Genomic DNA, 21397 nt, shown 5'->3' with positions numbered 1-21397 from the left:
ACCCAGTCAGCCACCAGCTACAACTGTGACATGCTTTTGCCATTAATAGTAATGAAAGGCAAAAGATCTATTCAACAAATGTTTAAGTGGCATATCTAAAACCATCAACAGTCGGGAAAAGCAAAGGAGAGGTTAGTTAACCTATTCTGTTCCCTTGTACTGAAACGGTGCCCAAGCACTCCACTGGACTAAGCACAGCACAAACACATAAGCAGTCAAAGTCCTTGGCTTGAATAGCTTACTGTCCTAAAATAGTTAGGCCCATTCCTGAAAGCACTTATACACATGCTGTCAATGGAATTTCTCAAGTGTTTGAAAAATATGATATAGGATCATATATAGGGCTGGAAGAGACCTCAAGAGGTCATCTAGTCCAGTCCCCTGCACTGAGGCATGACCGAGTGAAACTAGACCATCCCGGACAGGTGTTTGTCTAACCTCTGCTTAAAAACATTCAATGATGGGGATTTCACAACCTTCCTCGGTAACCTATTCCAGTGCTTAACTATCCTTTATAGTTGGAAAGGTTTTTCTAATATCTAACCTAAATCTCCCAGTTTAAATGGATTACTTCTTGTCATACCTTCAGTGGACATGGAAAACAAATATCTGTAGGCTATCAGGTCCCTCTCTAAATATGCCCAGTCTTTTTAACCTTTCTTTATAAGTCGGGTTTTCTAAACCTTTTATCATTTTTGTTGCTCTCCTCTGGACTTTCTCAAATTTGTCCACATTTATCTTAAATGTGGCACCCAAAAATGGATGCAGTGCTCCTCACAAGGGTTCCACAGAACAGGACAATTACCTCCCGTGTCTTACATATGATACTCCTGTTAATACATCCTAAGAAGATATTAGCTTTTTTCACAATTATATCACATTGTTGACTCATATTCAGATTGTGATCCAGATCCTTGTCTGCAGTAGTACCGCCTAGCTAGTTAGTCCCTATTTTGTAGTTGTACATTTGATTTTTTCCTTCCTAAGTGTAATACTTTGTATTTGTCTTTGCTGAATTTAATTTTGTTGATTTCAGAGCAATGTCATGATCACTTTCACCCAATTTGCATTCTACCTTCAGATTTGCAATCAATTTCACTCTGTTGGCCAGAATTAAGCCTAAAATGACTGTCACTGATGCTTACTCCCTACAGTTTCTGAAACAAAAGTTGTCCTACATACATTCAAAGAACTTACTAGATATTTTGTGTTTTGCTCTATTACTTTTCCAACAGATGACTGTGTAGTTAAAGTCCCCCTTGTGTTCTGGATATTTCTGTTATTTGTTTTAGAAATGCCTCATCCACCACTCCTTCCTGATTTTCACCTATAGTATACTATAATAATATATGGAGATATACCTATCTCATAGAACTGGAAGGGACCCTGCCTTCACTAGCAGGACCAAGTACTGATTTCGCCCCAGATCCTTAAGTGGCCCCCTCAAGGATTGAACTCACAACCCTGGGTTTAACAGGCCAATGCTCAAACCACTGAGCTATCCCTCCTCCCATAGTAGACCCCTACCATGCCATCATCCATGTTTCTTTTCCTCTTTCATCTTCACCCAGAAACTTTCAACTGGTCTTCCTCTCACCTCCTTCTGGATCTCAGAAAGAGTGTATATATTCTTGATGTATTAAGCGATACCTCATTCCTTCCCCTCCTGCCTCCCCGTCCTGTCCTTCCTGAACAAACTATACCCCTCTATACCAATATTCCATTCATGGGATTTATCCCACCAATATATATGTCCAACAGGGCCATGTTACTATGTCTGTGAAAACCTTAACATTAGGACTTTCTGTACATCCTTCACATTTCAGAAAGGTAGGAGTCTGCATTTAGTTTCCTAGTTTTTTCCCCCCTTATTGAAAAAAACAAAGGGAAAAAAAAAATCACAAAAAACCCTAATCCTCCTCCCATTTAAATCAATGGCAAAAATCCCAGTGATTTAAATGGGGGAAGGACCACATGAAGATGCACACTTTCTGTAAGCACAGGATTTCGTGTTGCAGTTACAAGAAACCTGTGCCTCTGTGGACTGCTTGAACGTCACCTCTGATGAGTATTTCAGAAAGTGAGCACTTAACAGAGATAAAAGAACTGGTACCTTCAAGATGTTAAGCAGGATACATCTTTGGGACAATGGAGCCAAGAACTGGCCTTTGGAACCCTACTTCAATCAGTTTAGAAAGTGCCCAAGAGGTAGACAGGTATGTATGTGTATGTGAAACAACCCAAGCACTCACATCCCAGCCAGGAGCCTGATTCTTCCATGCCTTACCTCCTATACAGTCACTTACAACTGTGCCAAAAGTTAACAAATCATAATGGTAATGTGTCACAACGCTTTGCATAGCTGTAAATAACTATGCAAGAGGCAACCCAGTGGGGAATGAGACCCCAGACAACTCTCCTGAATTCACCAGGCTCTGGAGCTTCCATTGCCTGTCACTGCGCACATCTTGAAACCCCAGGATACTTGACTGGAATCTGTGGTCCCATGATACATTTAATAAGACATTGTTTAGAGTGGGATGTAAGTGGGACTGGAGGCTTCATGTTAAGAGGCAGAAATTAGGCCAACATCTTCCGCTTGCTTTTAGCATCCTGGGGAAAATGCCCACTTAGCATTTGCATTTGAGACCGCTTTCCCCTGTTCCTATGGATGAGAGGAAAACACATCAGGAGGTGCTGTATATGGATGGGAATGAACACCCTGCTTCCTTAGAAAATGTAAGCAAGGATGACTTCTTTTGTGTGTGGAATGCAGTACAACCATAAAACATTTCAGTACAAAATGGCACCCAGCTTCCCAGGGATTCACATACCTCTGTGGCGGCAGAGCTGCCGCCCAGGTCCCGGGAGACAAAAAGGTTGACAATGGGTCGACTGATTCGCTGAGTTGCCAAAATTAATGCCAAAGGCCACCAAAAACTCAGCATCTTCCTTATTGTAGCATCTCCCTGCAGCGTAAGAGAAACAAAGTCCCTTTTGACACAAACAGGCAGGACAGAACCAAAAGCACAACCAAAGGATTTTTTCTCGCTTTTCCCACCCCTCAGTTGACTTGCCTCATTCAAAAGCACACCAGAGCCAGAGCCATGAAAATGCAATGTCCCACGTTAGCGACACAGAATTAAAGGTAGCTGTGCATTCTTAACAGCCCTACTAGATCTGAATAATTGATGTACAAAGTATTTGCATAATTTGTCCTGGCAACCGGTTATGAAGGCATTGAACTGCAGTGAGGGATTTGTGAATTACTGCACGACATTCAAGGAAAAAAAAGAGGTGTTCTGACACATAGCTTCCTCACACAGGGAGGAATTTCTCAGAATGTCAGTTTCCAATGTCATCCTTGTAGCATATAAATACATTTGCTGTGCTAATGATCCTATGTACTAATATAACATTAGCGGGAATGTGCTTAGCATAGCCATAGAGGTACTAACATAAGGATACACTATACCGCTCTCACACAGGACACTGTCGGGTAGCTGCCATGTACACGGTCATTGAATTGGTATGCACAAGGGTATGTTTGAAACTAAGCGTTATGTGCTTTTTTTTCCTGAGGGACAGAAAGCATACAAGCCTCATAAACACTAGCTAACCTGATTGCACAGTAAGTCCTACCAGGCATTAAGACATACCCCCATCTCAGGCCCACTGCTGTCAGGAATAATGTCATGTATATTCTTGTAGTAGCCCAGGCATAAGGTGGTACATCGGACCAGTGCCCCCATGTACAAGGATAAGATTGGGATAAGGAGAGGCTCTTTGCATTCCAAGTGACTGTGAAGCAGAATGGCTACAAAAACAACCTAAAAGAGAGAAGAGGAACAAAACAAGTAGACAGGTTAGGGGTTTTCTATTTTAAACAAAGGGCCCAGTATTTCCTGCTGTACCCAAAACCAATCCATCTCTGACACTGCCACACAGATGCAGATTACATTGTGGTAGTGCCTAGAGACCCTAGTTAGGGATTAGCTCTCCATTGTACTAGGCGCTGTACAAACGAGTAGAATAAAGACAGTCCTTGTCCCAGAGAATTCACATTCAGGATTTGACACCAGGCTATAGGTGGACAAAGTACTGGTAACGGGGGTAGGTGCAGGTAACCATAAGGATGAATACGTTTGCATGCATTTAGTCTTGGTGTTGGGAGTGAGTTCCAGGTGGCCAGTAGCCTAACCAGTTCCACATGGTGTTGACCCATTTTGCTAGGGAGTAGGATTTCAATAGCAATTTCTAAGTGTCTCTTTTTTGAAAGTCTCATTAAAAAGAACATGGACTTCTTTGACTCTTTAAGCAAGTCAAATATGATTTTTCAGTATTTAAAACTCAGTGGTTAGAAGGGAATCCCACTTCAATTCGAACTTTGCACTGGCTTCAAGCAAGATAGCTGGGTTTTCTCTTGGCATAATTTTAACTGGTAAACTTTAATACTAAATACCAAATCCCACGAATACATCAGATTATGGTGAGAATCAACCCCACTACACTTCCTGGATTTTAGCATTTAAGATAATAACTTTAACTCTTTCACATTCATCACAGAGCCTGAGCATCCCAGTTAAATTCCAGAGGTCTCCATGGGGAAAATTGGGAAGCCTGCTTGACATGGTTCTGTGACTGAAAGAACGGAAAATGACTCTATTGGCAAGGGCTGGGACTACAATGAGTTCTGAATGAACACATGGCGTTGGGTTTGCTTACTAAATACATGGTTCTGTGGTACTCAATACATCCTTCTCTCATTGGTTTTATATTATGTGCAGACAGCGATTACACCTAATGTATGTCTTGCTTTAAAAAGAAATAAACACTAAGTATTTACTAGGCTGGTAATGCTGTTTATAGGAGGATTGCAAAACAGCTGATTTAGGATGGTACTGTGGAAATTTTTTCAATGAAGTTGCTCATCCTAAAGCTGCTCAAGAGAGGAAAGAATTAAAGGGCTCAGAACAAAAACCATCAATCACATCTTCAGGACTACAGGTAAAGTTCTTATTAAACAGATGTTACTACTGCTTATGTTCACTTTGCTAGTGTCAACTGATGCAGGGAAGTCCAACAGTCAGTGATTTTGCCCTTCTGGAAATGCTCTTGTCCCATAAGTATTCTGTTATAGAAAGAGGAGATATTGTGGAGTTCATTTTCAATGGCCTTACACCTTGTTTAGTCAACTTGCCCTTGTGCAAAGTGTGTGTATCTAAAGCACTGCCAGATTAAGATGGTAGTGTTATAATCTCTTTGCTCAGGTCTGAATGACTAGACAAGATGCAAAAACATGGAGAATGAGGCCTAGCTGGCTACATTCTGTTTTCATACTAGTCTTATACCACTGACTTCCAAGGTCACTCTAGAATGAGATGAGAGTCAGACCCATTAAGTGGATTTCTTTGTTATTAAGTTAGCTTGTTATAATTACCTCTAACTTATATTAATTGCAGAGATTTCACTCTACATGGTATCCAGTGCAAAAAGGAGTATCTAACATAGGGTAACAGACCAAAAGGTTTAACCCTTCAGTATATGACTGTTTTTACTTAATAGAGGGAAGGTGATCTATAGAACTGAATGAAGGATTTAGAGCCCAGAGCTCTTGAGTTCAGATTCCCTCTGACCTTGCACGAGTCACATGCTCCGTCTCTGCCTTCACTTCCCCCACCACTAAATGAGAATGACAACACTGGCCTACGTACCAGGTGCTGTGAAGCTAAATTTGTGTAAAAGTTTAAGCGCTTTAAAAATGAGAACTGCAATATCGGTACTCAATATCAAACATGAATTTAAATGACTTTCCACAATGGATGTCTAGTAAAGTGCAGAATGAAGGGGACATATGTTTAACACATCACTCAGGTAATGGAAGTTGAAACAATGCAGGACCCTTCCTAATAATGCACTGCAGCACCAACGTGTTTAACCTAAGTTCTGACTGCAGTTTTGAACATGAAACATTCAGGGCCTGCAACAAGAATATTGCTTGCTGAGCTATCCTCACACTCGGGAGACAGCATATGTTATTGCAGTATGGCTGGAATTTCACCAAGTTAATCAACAAGTGCATCATTGAGGGATGAAGGGAAAACTGAGGAATCAAATATATATTTTATTGCCGTACAGTCTAAGGCCCCACTCAGGATTTCAGCCCTATTATGCTAGGAGCTGTACAAAATATGGTAAAAGACAGTCCCTCCCCCAAGAGAGCTTAAAATTTTTAGTAACATTCGTAGAAAGGTACCATGTCCTGGAACACATGGCAGCCATTGTGTTTCACTGAACTCCTGTGCTTTCAGGAAGGGCATAGCTGCAGTGAGACATTGCATTAAACCAAGCCATCCTGGCTCCCCATTCCTGGAGTTATCTGACTTGTGAGGAAGTGAGAACAGCCTCAGCTACAACTGCCACCGAGGGGCCTCTATGCAGTGTGGACTGCTGAAGTACAGCACACTCCAGGTACAACCCCGCCGCTGCCAGCATGCTGGGAGGAAGGCGTAAAGCAGGTTGTAAGCCGGGGAGGAGTTTTGACAAGCTGGAGGAAACCTCAAATGCTTGTTTAGAGTAGCTACAGGGCTCCAGAGCGTGGGCCAGGATCCGGCCTATAGTGCAGCAGGTACAACTTTTGCTGAGATGAGTCATTACCTGAGCTATGACATCTGAGATGGAGGCACATCCCACAAGGAAACTGTGCTTGTGTTTCAACAGAATGCCAGCATGGGTCCAAGCCTGTAAAGGACAGAATTTTGTTTAGAAAGTGACCAACCTGGATACATCTATTAGGTTCAGGTTCCGAGCCCTGACTACTTTCTTACTGCTAAACTTTACACAAACCATTTATGCAGCTCTTGCCTGCATCTGAGTCAGCCTCTCATGTGAATCTGAACAAATCTAGGCCAATAATACAGAGACGACACTGCAGCTTTTTAACTCTTTGCCAGGGCTGGGAGAGAGGCTCGGTTTAAATGACTGTACAGTAGCTGCTGAGAAGGGAATATAGTAATGAGCAGCAGCCTTTATTCCTGGTGGGGGGAGGGGAGGGTGTTATTAGAGTTCTAACAAATCCAAGTAATAGGTTTTCTTTTTATTCACCAGCTTTCATTGTGTATAAAATGTAGCTCTGATCTCACTGGCTAATGGGTATATTGAATATTGCTACAAACTCCTGCCTTTAAAAAGTAACTCACTGATGCCACTTCTTTTCATACTTAGTTATTTGGCGAAAGTGACTGGGGTGTAGGTATACATCAGTAGCATAGTCTGCAAAATCTTTAATAGAGCAGAGGAATTACTTGCATGGGCAAGCTCTCCTTCAATGCCTCTCCAAATACCTGTCAAATAGTTGGGTTCTATAAGCTGGGAACATCCCAGAGAGAAGTGACAACTAAAATTCAGTTCTGAGCCAGACACTCACCATGGCATCCATAAAAGGGAAGGCAGCAAGATAAAGGAAGGCCCGTCTAGTTTTACTTCCCACCGATTCATCCACATGGTGCAGCTTGTTAATAATGTAATACCCCAAATCGCTATACGCTGCAGAAATAAAAGAATGGCAAAAAAATAATTTGGTTAAACTGACAGATTCTGGCTGGGATGTTCAAAAGCACGTGTGAGTTAGGCATCTAACCTCTAGGCACTTCTGAAAATCCCACCTTCTCTTCCTAATCAGGGTTTTTTGTAGTGTCTTACGAATACAGCCTTTCAATGTATTTTGCAGGTACATATTAGAGAATAAGCTTATAAGTATTCTTAAAAGTTTATAAAACACATAGCACCATATAACACTGATAATATTACCTGTCAAACGTGTACAAAACAGTGAAATCACATGTTGAATTATAAAGGCATGCAACAAACCTCCCCTTCACCTTGTCCACTAATCGTTTCTACTGACACGTGTTCCAACATTGCAAAACCTCTGGGGCAGCCTCAGGTGACTGTCACTTTCCTTCCATGGTTTAAGGGCTAATATATCACAAGGCTAGAAATGGATTATCTGTGCTAATGGAAACTGCACAATTCCAACTTTTCAGTGGGCAATGCACCTGTTTCTAGTCCTGGTTCATCCTTAGGTAAGAGCTATTTTTAAGATGTTCGTTAAAGTGGCTTTGAACTTCACAAATTTAGAGGTTTCTAAATGTGACACAACTTCCTTTTCATTTAAGGCCAATATAGCTGGACTCTCAGTACTAGATCCTAACATTACAGGTGGGGAAAGAAAAATAAATCCCAATAACTATTAAAAACCACTATAAAGATGTATAACCTTACATTTAAAAAAAAATGTTAAAAGAGCATTAAGGTTGACAAGTCATGCTATTATTGTAATTTTTTTTGCATACCCTTCACTATATTACAAAAAGATATAGATAGATACTTAACAGCATGTTACATCCTTTATACATTTGCTTATATTATCCAATTCATGTGTGTTAATAACAGTGGTCTAATCCAGCTTTGTTTTAGCCTAAAACCAGCTATCCTAGTGGAACTGGCAGGTTACTCAAGAAGGAAGGAAATTTGCTTACACAGCCACAAAATCTCAGTTTTGTTGAATATAGAACACCGTTTGAGGACAGTCAGAGGAACTGAGCCTAGCATTGTTTTGCAATTACTGAGTGATAACACAGTCACAAGGTTAGGGGATTCAAAGAGAGGTTTATCTCTCATTATAACACTCTTCTAAAATGATGGGCAAGTAATGACAACTAGATCTAATGATAGAAACAGGAATAGGGGCAACATATTTCCACCAGAAGGCTGGGAAAACACAAAGCAAGATAAACAAATAAAACCTCCATTTTATACTTGTTTTCTAGTCCTTATGAAATTTCTGCTCTCTATATTATTATGGCCAGGCTTGCAGTCTGTCAGATCACCCTAGTAATCGCCAAGCTGTACTTAGAGTCACTCCCAAACAATCAGCCTAATTGCCTTTTGAATAGTACCAGGGAACCATTCTGTAAAATAGAACTCTAACCTTACTTCCTGAGTCCTGGCAGGTTGCCTCAGTTCTTTTGTCTTAAAATATTCATTTTGTGATCATTTTCGCATATCAACTGATACCAGCTGTGGCTATTTTTTAAAAACAAATATCTATGTGTCCACTTCACTTTTCACTCAATACTTTGTAAACAGTGTGTGCTACCTACAGATTTTTACAATTCCTTTGAATGCTGTTGCTTTCATTGCAGAGCAGCCCCTCATGTCTGCTCCCTAAAATAAAAACTGACTTGAATGAGCTTGTGCAACTTTGGAAGAGACGTGAAGAACATATTTCATTACACTCAGATTCTGTGAGGTCTGTGTTAGGTTCCATTCACACCTATAGACTAAAACCATGTGGTGAGACAGCTAAAACTCTTGCAGGAGCTACGGGGTGTTAAGTTCCTTACAGGGACAAATATCCTCTTGACCCTGTCCCTTCCTGCCCTTTGCACCCTTTGTGTCCTGTGGACCCACTTCTTGAAGAGGGGCTTCCATGAGCAACTGAGGATGGAGAGGCAAAGAGGCTCTCCGTTTTCTCAGCCCTCTCTTTTTTCTCCCTCCTCTCCACTTCCATAAAAGCAAGTAGTAGAGCAACCCTCTTGGCTCTGGAAGATATAGAGATTAAAAAAAGAAGTGCATGGTCACAAAAACCTCGATTAGTGCCCAAGGACTGGATGAGCATGGAGTCGGAACCAGCCTTACTCCTGGACATGTGTGCTCCAACACAGGGTTGGAGCACGTTGGCAGGGCATTATGGAGAGGCTTGTACAGCTTCTGCCCAAAAAGGACCTATTCCCTAGACAGAGCACTTCACTCTCTAGGGCTTTCAATCTGGCATGTTTTACAAGCACTGAAATCCCTTAATGTTAGACAAAAACCTACTGAATTTTTGACATTGTTGTTGAAGTCATAACAGCTGAGCTTAATGTTAGCTTTAAAACAGTTAACCTAATTTCCACATGTAAGTGAAAGGTGACAAACACTTTTGGTGATGTTACTAAAAAGCTGTTTTCATCCTTAGAGGATATCAGCAGGCTGCTCTCGGCTAAGATTTACTGATAAATATTCAGGCATGTGTCTCTCAAATGTGAATAAAGCACTCGCTGATTAATTAGAATGTAACCTTGACAAGCCAGCTGAACTTATTATGAAACACAATATAAAATTAATAATAATTTAAGCCTGTTTTGTTCTCCCGTGATAACTCATACAATTTCTACAGATTCCCTTTCATATGTCTACAAGTCTTGCTGCTTGCATTTAAGTAAAAACTCTAGCTTGGCTCTTTGTTATACGAGTCTGTTCAGAGTCATAAGGACAGGCATTTTCGCTATTGGATTTATCTGACTAGTGGAATATCGTGCATATAAATCGAACATCTTCCCTATGGCTGCTTCTATAAAACACCAACCAATAGCCCCCACACAGTCGACATCCCTGAAACAAATGCACAACTGAATATGCTCCTGGAGCTTGGCTGACCCATGCATAAACTGTATTAATGACAGCAGAGTCTTAAATAAATGGCACCACTGTTAAGTCGTTCTGGGGTCATCCACTATCCTGCACGTTTTTCTTGTGTCACAAAGGAAACAAAAAGAACCCTCCCAGGAGGTGCTATCGTTAATGTTCAGACATAAAGCCACACATAAATATTAGCTCTACTGGGAAAATATCACAGGTGGCTTTGGATTAATTGATGAATTCTCTGGATATAGTCCATCTTCCTACTTTGATGCCAATTTTAAAAATAAACTGTTCTTGTAGACTTGTGAAATGAAAAACTTCTTGTCATCAGGTAGATGTGCCACAAAGTTGGAATACTGTATTCTTTGAGCTCTTCAAAATCTGGAAATGCCTGAGGATTTCTCAGACAGCTTAATGCCTCATAACACTCCAGATATAGCTGTTCCAATTTTAAAGTAAGATTCATTTTAACTGGCCAAAAAATACACCAAATTTGAGTCTGGGATCACTCCATTCCTTCTCTGCTCTGTGACTATGTTGTTGAGGAGAAAATGACTAAGTTAATTAGCAGAAATGTAAATTGTTAATTTTAGCTACTGCTACAGCATCATCATCTCAGGATGTCAATGCATTATACCCTTTTTAATGAGTTCTGTCTTATCACCCCCTGCAAAGTAGGCATGGATGATGATTACTTTAATGATAGGCTAGGTGATTAGAACAAGAATCCCACCAGAAGTCTATGAAAACTAAGATTAGAATAACCTGGATAATCTGACTCACGGTCAGGTCAGTGTTCCAGTCTATGCTACAGGTGGCAGAACATTTGGTATCAGCTAGTCAGGTAGGCATGGTTAGAACTTGACTGACCACAAAAATGGTGCAGTTAACCTTCATTCACACACTCTATATTTTGGCACTAACAACTATTGACCGTGTTAGCTGGAAACCAGGCCCTTGATCCTTTATGCACCAATCGCTATGCATATGATTAGTCCCATGGAGTCCAGGGGGATTATTAACAACTGTAAAGCCACTCTCCTGTGCAGGTGCTGCAGGATAGGGGCCTGTGTCTGCAACCACAATGGAAAATGAATGGCATTGCTACGAGCTTCTAGGGGATTCAGCCTGCCATCAGTTAGCCTGGCTGCTGAAGTTCTGCTTTGTGCTGAAGCTGACAAGTGACACTTCATCTACTGCCTCACCAGGAGCAAAATGGTGGCAGTGTGCATTTGCAAGAGGAAGGGGATGTAGAGGTGTCTACTTAGTCACAGGGACTATGACTTTAGCTGCATCTCCAAAGCTACTGCTAGTTTCTGTCATTCCTAGAACTTCAGCAATGGCGAATGTAACATATATTCAATTGAAAAGAAATGGCCAGAGTGTTATCCCAGCATCTTGAAACTCCTGCTGAGAAAGGGTGCATTAAATGGCAACAAGTGCCAAAACAGGAAATCTGATAAGCAGAGCCCTGCACGGATACAAAATTTATATCGGTATCCGATCCGCAAACATGGTCCATGGATATCCGCATCCGCAGATATAAAGCGGATATCTGCAGATTTGCAGAGCTCTACTGATAAGGGATGAATTGTGCTATTGTGTCTACAGCAAAGGGGAAGATGCAGAATGACCTATCATGGAGCTAGTATTAAACAGGTCCCAGTTAGTACAGAACAGCTGCCAAGTAGCTGATAAAATGGAGAATTGTAATATAAATGAATCCCCTTCTCTTACAAGTTTAATATTGGTAAGATGTAGCAAATTTTTGTATGCATGCAATAAATGAGACCTCTGTTGTATCATATTCCTTCTCTCACAGCACACGGTTCCTTCCCAGATGCTATTCCTACAAAATACTCAGAAGTAAGTCACAGCTTGTTTATACCCTAAGATGTAACAGACTTCCCACAAAGTTATGCTTTAATTAACTGGTAGCAGCAGCTGACCCCAAAACATCACAGGATAAGGAATAGAGCACACATTTCAATGTCTAGCTCTAAACTGAAATGGCCAGTGGAAGGATGGTTTTGTGGCTAAGGCATTAGACTGGGACTGTAAGTGGGAAGGAAATGTGGTTTCAATTCCCACCTCTGACATTTTCCTGGGTGATCCTGGCCAAGTCACTGACTTTCTCAATTCCTCATATTACTTGCCCAGGGTGTGTTGTGAAAATTGTTGGTGAGGCTCTCATACTATGGTGATTTGGGGGGTGGCGCGGAAGGTGTAAGTACAAGATACACACAGCTTGCAGATGGGAGTCTGGATTGTTTGGCTCAGTTGGACACCCACATAGAGGATTCCTGTGGCTCATGTGAAGGGCTAGAAAGGAGATCCTGGTGGAGAAGGAAGTAAGTGAGTTACAGGGTTGAAGCGGTCTATTTTGGCATTGTAAAGGAGTGGGGGCTGCTCTTCGTCAGTTCTGTCTGAGTGCTGCTGATAGACTCAATCATAGCTGCAAATGAGCATTTCCTTCTCCACTGCCACTTGTTGTCTTCTTCCCTCTGACTCTTCTTAGCTAAGAACAAGACTCTTCTCTTGTTCCCTAGGGTTTTTTGTTCTTCCATCGTTGAGTCTCACACTCCATGGACAGACATGTCATCCTCCCTTGTTCTTCACCTACAGACTACATCAGAGAATCTCACTGCAGTCTGGAGATATTTTTTTTCATTTGTTGAGCATCGATACCCTGGGCCTTTTGCTTCCTGGCAGAGGTTTGTGACAATCTCACAGCTGCTGAAGACCAGCTGCCAGACTGTCACTTGGTTCCTCCTTCTCTTCTTCCCCCCCACTCTGGAGGTTGTACATCTGTGGGTCAGAAAGGAACAAGCAGGTTTTAAAACATGTTCAAAGGGAACTTGAGATATAACTTAGCAGCATCACAATGATTTAGTGCTGGGAATCTGACTAATGCCATTGTCTTGGGTCATCCTCCACTCTCAGAGGTGGTCTTCATATATTTTCAGGCATATACATGTTAAAATATTGCAATGCTCTGTACTTCAGCAAACCTCGGGTAACTCAACCAGCGTGTTTAGAAATGACTACTCACAGCCATCTTTAACCAAAAGCCCCAAGTACCTAAGAAGCAGTCAATCTATAGCCTTCAGCTTGGAAATCTGGCTGATTTATTGTGAGTCAGCAGGAACCCACATGGCTTAAAACCAAAATGAGATGGATCAGAAAAATGAACTCTTCCCAGATGGTAAAACTGCCCTCTGTTCAACCTGGTACACAAACTGGACAAGGTGGACAACTGAAAGACCATCTCAAGGCTGGGTGAAAGATCCAAGCCAAGAAATCTTATGGCAGATCTTGCAAATGAATACGGGTTTACAACACTGACTGCTTATAATCTTCAGTACAAAATCCTGAGCCACCCTCATACATTGAGGTGGCCTGTGGATGTCAGGGAGATCAATGAATTAATTTCACTGATGGTTTTTTAACTTATTAAATTAGTGACAGGATGACCTTGGCAAAGGGCTATTGCAGCCAATAAGCACATTGCCTACATACGGTCATAAAAACAACAAAGGGTAAAATTAGCCTTTTAATTAACATGTGGGGCCATGGTCTTAACACGAGATGTCTTAACATTGGGTGCCTGTTTCTGCGTGTTTAAAGGGTCATAGGGCTGCTAAGCATGATTAAAAGGTGGCACCAAGCCAGGAGATAACATCAGTGGACATCTGTTCTTCCATAATGCTCTTATGCAAGTACAGAAAGTACAAGGGCAGGGCCTGCGTGATGACTTGCAGGGCGTATGGCGGTTGAGATACTGACAGCCTGACAATGAACAATGGGTCCATGTGCAGGCCACCTGCTGTAGCTCCACGTACAGCGATAGATATTGCCATCAAACACCTGCCTAATTCCCAGAAAACAGCAGGCCCCCAGATGGCTGCCCAAGTCCATTCACATTCCATGCATTCCTTCCCCTCCGACAGCACATAGACACAAAGAATACCAAACACTATACCTGTTACAGGGACTTCACTTTCTTTCTCCTGCTCAGTCTCCTCTTCATCATTTTCCTTGTTGCAAGGGCTACATCAGTCTCCATTCTGTGAGGTGGGTTGGAGGTTGTTTGGGGCACCAGAGCAGATAGTTCTTAAAGATGCAGGAGGTCCAATTTCTGCTAGGCTCTTGGTTGTGGTCTAATGTTCTCAGAAACTAAACCTTCATGGCCTTGAATATTCCATCATACTGGCTGATACTCAGTTCAATATCACATTTGGTGAGTCTTGCAGAAATCTGCAAATATTGTTAACTTCTTCCTAGCCAACTCCAGGTCTATTTGTATATTCTCCCTGCTCCAGTCAGGGTCCTGGTCTCGCTTGCCAGTGGCTCTTGGGTTTTGCAAGATGTGATGTCTGTAGCAGCTGGTGCAAGAGTTTAGCTATCCACCAGAAATGGACAATGAAGCTTTTACTACGGCTAACAGAAGGTAATACTGGTTATTTTTAAAGCAGCCTGTCTGATCCTCTTTACTACACAGTTTATCATTATGAAATGGCTGACATGGGGGAACAGATACTAAGGTGCTCCTACTGTGATGTGGGTGGCAATGTAAGTATCTACTAAAGGTGCTAGGAAATCCTGATTGAAGGAAAAAAGCACTTCTTATAACACATTGGGATGGCCTCCTACAGAAAAGAACTGGGAAACCCATTTACACAGACGAATCTCATCTGCACAGCAGTATGACAGTGCTATGACCGGGTTCCAGCCTGACAACTGTGCTACTGCCAAACACGGATGAAACAGGCCAGCGGTAAGTTGAGCAACCACACACTGGTAGGAATGGTGTATATTTGCGCATGAGCAAGAACTACAGATGGAATTTACCATTCTAAAACAGTGACATTTTGTAGTCTAGACAGAACTCCAGCCACAAGACAATCTCATAGTTCCTCCTAAGTTTTCATTTCTAAGCGTGAGGAGAGCTACAGGTTAAGCAGCTCTGGTGGATGGGATGGAAAAGCAAAGTCAACCAGTCATCCAGTACCTTAAGTAAACAGTGAGAAAGGCTTACCTATCAAGGTATGAAATACAGCAGCCACCGCACCAGCCACAACCATGCACAAAACGGCTTTGGTCCTGTCTCGTTTGCTGTTCACAAACACCAAACCCACATTCTTGAAGTCACTCATTGGACCTGTGAAGAACTTCATAAGGGAATAGGCCAGCCCATAGCTGGCCAGCATTTCCACAGCATCTTCCTTAACAGCTGCGATACCCCTGTTCAAGGCCTGTTGAAATACAGAAAAACAAAGAATACTTCAAAATGTAGACAGCGTCTGGAAAAACAATATGATGCAGGCTGTTTCCATAGAAACAGTTTACCAAAAGTTAAGTCATAACCACTTTTGATCTGTATTGACTTGACATTCTTCCTGCATGCACAGATATAAAGTGACTCTGAAACATCAAAATACATACTGGCAAAGTGCATACGAAAACTTTTCACACACTGTACAGTTTCAATTTACTGTGCTGCACAGCTCTATTGTATAGCTGCACGGTGAGACAGATACCAAGTGTTCCAATTTACAGTGGTCAGTAAGAAACTACAGAGGATTTAAACACAAAGTGTTTCATGAAATAAAACATTAGTAATTTGTTTTTAAAGTTATCAAATGGAACCCCCTTATACTGAAGTGCAGTACTTGAACAACTTTACTATGTGAAATGGATCACTGGGCAGAAGGCCAAAAAGTCCCATGTGAGGACTTAGGTGTGACTTTAGTAACATGTAGTCCAGGTTAGCCTCTTGCAAAGGAGAATGAAATTTTACCCATATGCAAAGATACAAAACTGGAACTGCAGCTGGTCCATTACGATGCATTGAAATTACTTGGGGCTTAAAGTCCATTTCACTGTAAAAGGAGTTGCGCTATATTCATGTTGACCATGAGTGGGTACCTGATTCTACACCCATGGTGTTCTTCCTCCCATATAATTTCATGTTTCAAAATAAGATTGAGACGCTGCACCCCTTTATTAAGCAAAATTCTCAACTTATTAAAAATAATGAAACACAAAATATCTGTATTTCAAGTTGTTCTTATTTTGAATAGTTTAGCAAATACCTTGCAGATACGGAGGAAAAAAAAGTGTCCCTCCTGCCCAAATCTCCAATAATTTAACAGATTATCTTCATATCTAAATTGAACCAAGAGAAAAATGCCAAACATTTTCCTCAGAACTCAGGAAAAGATTACACCGAGCACATTTCAAATGTATTGACTAAATATGACAGAGTTTTTGTCTTCACTGCCATAGCATCAATCACTTAAGGTATTCAGTAAATGGTTAAAACAGGATTAGACTCAAAAAGCACAAAGGATGGAATGACAACTTGATTTCATAAGAATTTAGTTCTTATGGGTCACAGATGAGAGATAGTGACAGGTCCACAAAGAACTGACCAATCAGGAACATCTTTTACCTCTCCCCTGACTCCAAAACTGCAGTGTCTTCCACTTACGTACCACCCCTGGCACTGAGCTTTGTTTGAAGGTAAAATATCTACATTTGACTATCATAGGATAACTAGATTCAAGTCTTAGCATTTCAACATCACTGTTCTATGTGAAGCACATACAAGCAGGCAACTCCTATTGGCTTCAACAGAAGTTGTTTTCATATGTTGGAGGGCAGCATTTAGCCTCTAATATTTTTTTTCCTTTTCAATCTCCCTGTAAGATGCTTCACTGCCATTTGCTGATGTTAAAACTAAATCGATGTCTCCAGCATGACATAAAATTGCAACAAGTTCTCCATACCTGATGCCCATCAAAATGGTCTCTTGCACTACACTATGCACTAAACATAATAAATGAAGTTCCATATTTTTCAGCCTTTTTGCTCTATTTTGTCCTTCTCCCAGACAATGACCTTACCCCATCACGTGTAAGACGCATAAGATCTTCCCTCCTACTGTTACACACAGCTGCTTCTGGGGCCTACATAATGCATGTGCTGCATTTGGCAAGGGTGCAAGTTGTATCTAATCTTGCAGAGTAAATCATACCCAAAAAAGATGGCATCCTGTGCACACAGTTTGCTTACTCCTTAAGAATGCTGTAGAAAAAACTGGTGGTAGCCATCCACCATGACAAGGATCAAGCCCTTAGCCTGTATGATTCCCTATAATAGCTGCATAAAAAAGCAAGGATGTTAAAACTGTTTCAGAGCTTTAAGCTTGTACCTTGGCCACTTATACATGGGACAGTGGTATTAGGGGCTATGCCTTTAAGAGCTGAGCTTCCCAGATATAGATTCTGGGCATGGTGCTGTACAGTTGGAACCAGTCTCAGAATGAAGCAGATCTCTTGCAAACACCTTAATCATTGAACTCCACCAGGGCAACAGCAGACATTGGTGCTGGTAGGGGCTCCTTAATGGACTGAGGATGCCTATGGGATGTGATTAACGCACTTCAGGACTTATTGGTCATATGGATAGCCTACTGACAACACACATATAGTGCAATCTGTCCAATTTGGGGCATGACCTGAAATAATCCCACCTGCTAGGGACAAGCCTTCCCTGGTGACCATGGAGAGTAAATAACTTCTGCAGAATTTGAAGCTTTCACTTATGAAATCCTTTCCTCTGACTCTTGTGCGACTCTGAAGTACTCAGTCTCACTACACCTTGGTTTACACCCTGTGAAATGGGTGCTCTCATACTTACCTACCTGTGATTGGGTATACAGAACCCATACGGACCAAGAAGGGTTTAATGTGAGCCTGTGAACCCAATCAGACCCATCCTGCTTCACCTGTGCAAGGTGTCAAGCCTGGAGGGAGGAATCAAAAGAGGAAAAGGCCAATTCAATAATGACTGACTGGAGAGGTAGTGGACCGCTTCAGCTAGCCCTGTGAAGGAAGGGCCATCTGGGGCCAGAGTCTAACTAGAGATTCTTAAGTGTCAGAGCTTCCTTGGGGCAGGAGGGCTGGTGTGGCACTTCCTGTTTCTTTTGTTCTCCATAACTTGTTTGATTCCCCTTTTTTGGGGACCAGCAGACGAGTCAGTCCAGCAAAAGGCTGTGAGAGGCCTACTTGGGGGCCATGGGAGGAAGCAGCCCAGGGATACAGCAGAGTTTAAACAAACAGACCTTGTCTGCTTCATTCAAGGTCCCTGGACTGGTATCCAGAGTAGAGGGTGGACCTGGGTTCCCCTTCTAATTCACCTAGGGCAGAGGCATGAAGACCCTAGAGCCAAGACTCCAGAATGATGCTGCCAAACTACTGGTGCTGGACTTGGTTTACACTGGAAACTGGAGTGGCTGTCAGCAGGAGAAGAGGCCACCATGCCATGCTCACCACAAGAAGGCACAGCTGTGGTGAGTACACTTTTCTTCCACATACTCTTTCACAGCTGGTGGCAGGCTCAAATGATGTTTGTGAAGTACATTGTACTGGTTATCAAGATAGTAATTTCTTTCACTTCAACAGCAATCAGATCTTTCCACGCCTCTGCCAGCACTGCTAGGAACAGGGGAAATTTCCATCTTTTAGATGGAAAAAAAATAGAGGGTGCCTACTGCATTCTTTGAAGGGCATTATTTGACTTTTATTCCTCCTTTCCTTCCCATTGTCTTTTGCTTGCAGTAAACTATTTCTGGTGGTTCTAATTTTCAGAGTAATAGCTAAAGCGTTCAGGGCACTCTGCAACCTAAATTAATCCTGTCACTTGAAAACAAAGCCGCATATATTTTTAGGCATAATTCACCATATCAGGCACTTCCATCCTGTTAGGACTACTACTCGTTGTCAAGGCCTATGCAGAAGAGTAATGAATCTATCACCGACAGGATGGCAGTTTATCTGACAGTCTATGCATTTAGTTGAGACCCATGCCTGTCAGTGGTTACCCAGACGGAAAGAGCCCTCCAATCTGAGCTAAATGGGTCCATAAAATGCCAGTGAGAATATGATCTCTGAGAAAGCTATGGCCTAAGAAACTAACAGACCCAGAAAAATCCTCATTACACATAGGAGAAAAAATTCACCCTAGATGAAGCTCTGAAGTCAACTGAATTTGGGGTGAATTTAGACCATAATCGCTCTGTGTCCATTTACCACATAACTAGGAATGGACAAGAGTGAGTGATTCTAGGGTGGGACTCTGCTCCCCCATCATTTAAGAGTGAGCTCAGACATTTTCTGTGTAAACAAACTACAACAAAGTAAACACACCTGAATTGCCATGGGATTCCCCCCAATTCCCACACTGTGCACCAGGTATTGTAAAGGAGCCCTACTTTGTTAGAGGAATGTTGCCATCAAGTTGTCCTACTGAGGAACAGCTTGCAGACATGAAGAAATCCCTCTAAGGTCAGACATGAAATAGTAATGTCAATAAATGAGCCACTGGAAAAAGTATTTCCTGTGGAAGACCACTTTAGAAAACTTACAGTAAATGTAACTGTCTACTAGCTGCTTAGTTTCAATAACTTCCTCCAGAAAAACCACTAATTTTGATTGATGTGCCTCACCAATTTATTTTTCCATTTTCACTTTAAAGAGATGAATGGACAAACTATTCAATCACAGCTTTCAAAACCTGTTGATCTCATCATATTTGATACCCTTAAATCAATGAGAAAACCCAGAAACTTGGAGAGCTTATTCTGTGCATCATATGAAAGATAAAAATGTTTGCTGGGTTCCATGACATGACAAACACTGGCAGCACTTGGTAATCTTCCAATTTAATTTCCTGTTACAGCTGCAATTCCATATCTTTTTTAAAAGTCATAAACCAAGGAACACTTTCCACTTCTTGTTGTATCACTGACTACAGTTTGTGTACATGCTTTGTGTGCATAAAATCATTGACAAAACTGAATAAACAGCATCTGTGTTCCATATTTGTTCCAAACAAGTTACAATCTGTATCCAAAAAGATCAGCATGACTTGTCAGATGAATCATAAGTTTTTCAAAAGGTATTTAGGCTTTGCTCTGCTCAGCATTGTAATGCTTATCTGACTTGGGAGCCTGCATCTAATTTTCAAAACTGACTTAGGCACTTCTCATTTTTAAAAATGAGAATTTGGCTCCTAAGTCAGTTAGGAGTTACACCCTGAATGGAGCAATGCCTAAATACTTCTAAAATCTGTGCCAAAGGCCCTTTCTGTAAGGTTGACAGATCATGCATCATTCAGTGACTGTTCCATTAGCTTATGACTGGTCAATTAGTTTATTTTTTAAATCTCTTCATGCCAGATTTGGATGGAACACCACCAAGGAAAACAGAGATGCTTCAGGGAGCGGTGCTGGTAATTTAGTAGATGACGTCGTTCTCTCCTGCATCATTACTGAACCTTTGCCCCAGTATAGTATTGGGAGCTACTGTGATGTTGGGGTTGCTGTCTTCTGGCAGAATGATAAAACCAAGTTCCTCACACTTTTATAATTTGAAATCCCATGGCACTCCTTTTAGCTGCAGAGGTGTTGACCCTGAGGTAGAGGCTAAACTTCACCTTGAATAATTAAACTCTACACCTAAATTTTTTTCCTGCAGCGTCAATTGGATATGTTCTTCCTAAAAGGGTGCCTAGTGTTAGTTGGCACTGTTCAAATAGCTGCTGTATTTTTGTTGGGTGAAGAGATTATTGTATCTCACAGGGATATTCTGAAGCTTACATACTTAACATTTGTCAAGCACTTTCAGTTGCTCAGAGGGAAGGAGCTATAGAAAGGCACACCATTATTTATTTATTATAACTCTTACCAAAAATGAATCTGTACCCGATACATGGCACATAGCATACAATAGCAGAAGAATGACATAATTTCACAATAATTACCTGTCTGTCACATCTTTGTCAAATGTCTATTAAGTGCAAAAATTACAGTACCATATCCCTCAGGTGTGCAATAGACAGAAGGGGCAGAATTAACCCTTTTGTA

At 41.5% G+C, this 21397-nt stretch overlaps 1 protein-coding gene across 1 annotated transcript in view; it reads right to left on the bottom strand.

Annotated features, from left to right (window-relative positions):
* ANKH (ANKH inorganic pyrophosphate transport regulator) overlaps positions 1-21397 on the bottom strand; it is a 149680-nt gene that overhangs the window by 42780 nt on the left and 85503 nt on the right. Inside the window, exons 3-7 of the mRNA XM_054018446.1 lie at positions 15506-15722; positions 7427-7545; positions 6658-6741; positions 3660-3830; positions 2835-2969 (exon numbers count right to left, since the gene is read on the bottom strand). Coding sequence (XP_053874421.1) covers positions 2835-2969; positions 3660-3830; positions 6658-6741; positions 7427-7545; positions 15506-15722 — 726 coding nt within the window. The remainder of the gene's footprint in view (positions 1-2834; positions 2970-3659; positions 3831-6657; positions 6742-7426; positions 7546-15505; positions 15723-21397) is intronic.

The sequence above is a fragment of the Malaclemys terrapin genome, chromosome 2 (assembly GCF_027887155.1).
Source record: "Malaclemys terrapin pileata isolate rMalTer1 chromosome 2, rMalTer1.hap1, whole genome shotgun sequence".
NCBI lineage: Eukaryota > Metazoa > Chordata > Testudines > Emydidae > Malaclemys > Malaclemys terrapin.
Note: the sequence above shows the minus strand (reverse complement) of the source record. Positions and strands in the feature narration are given on the sequence as shown.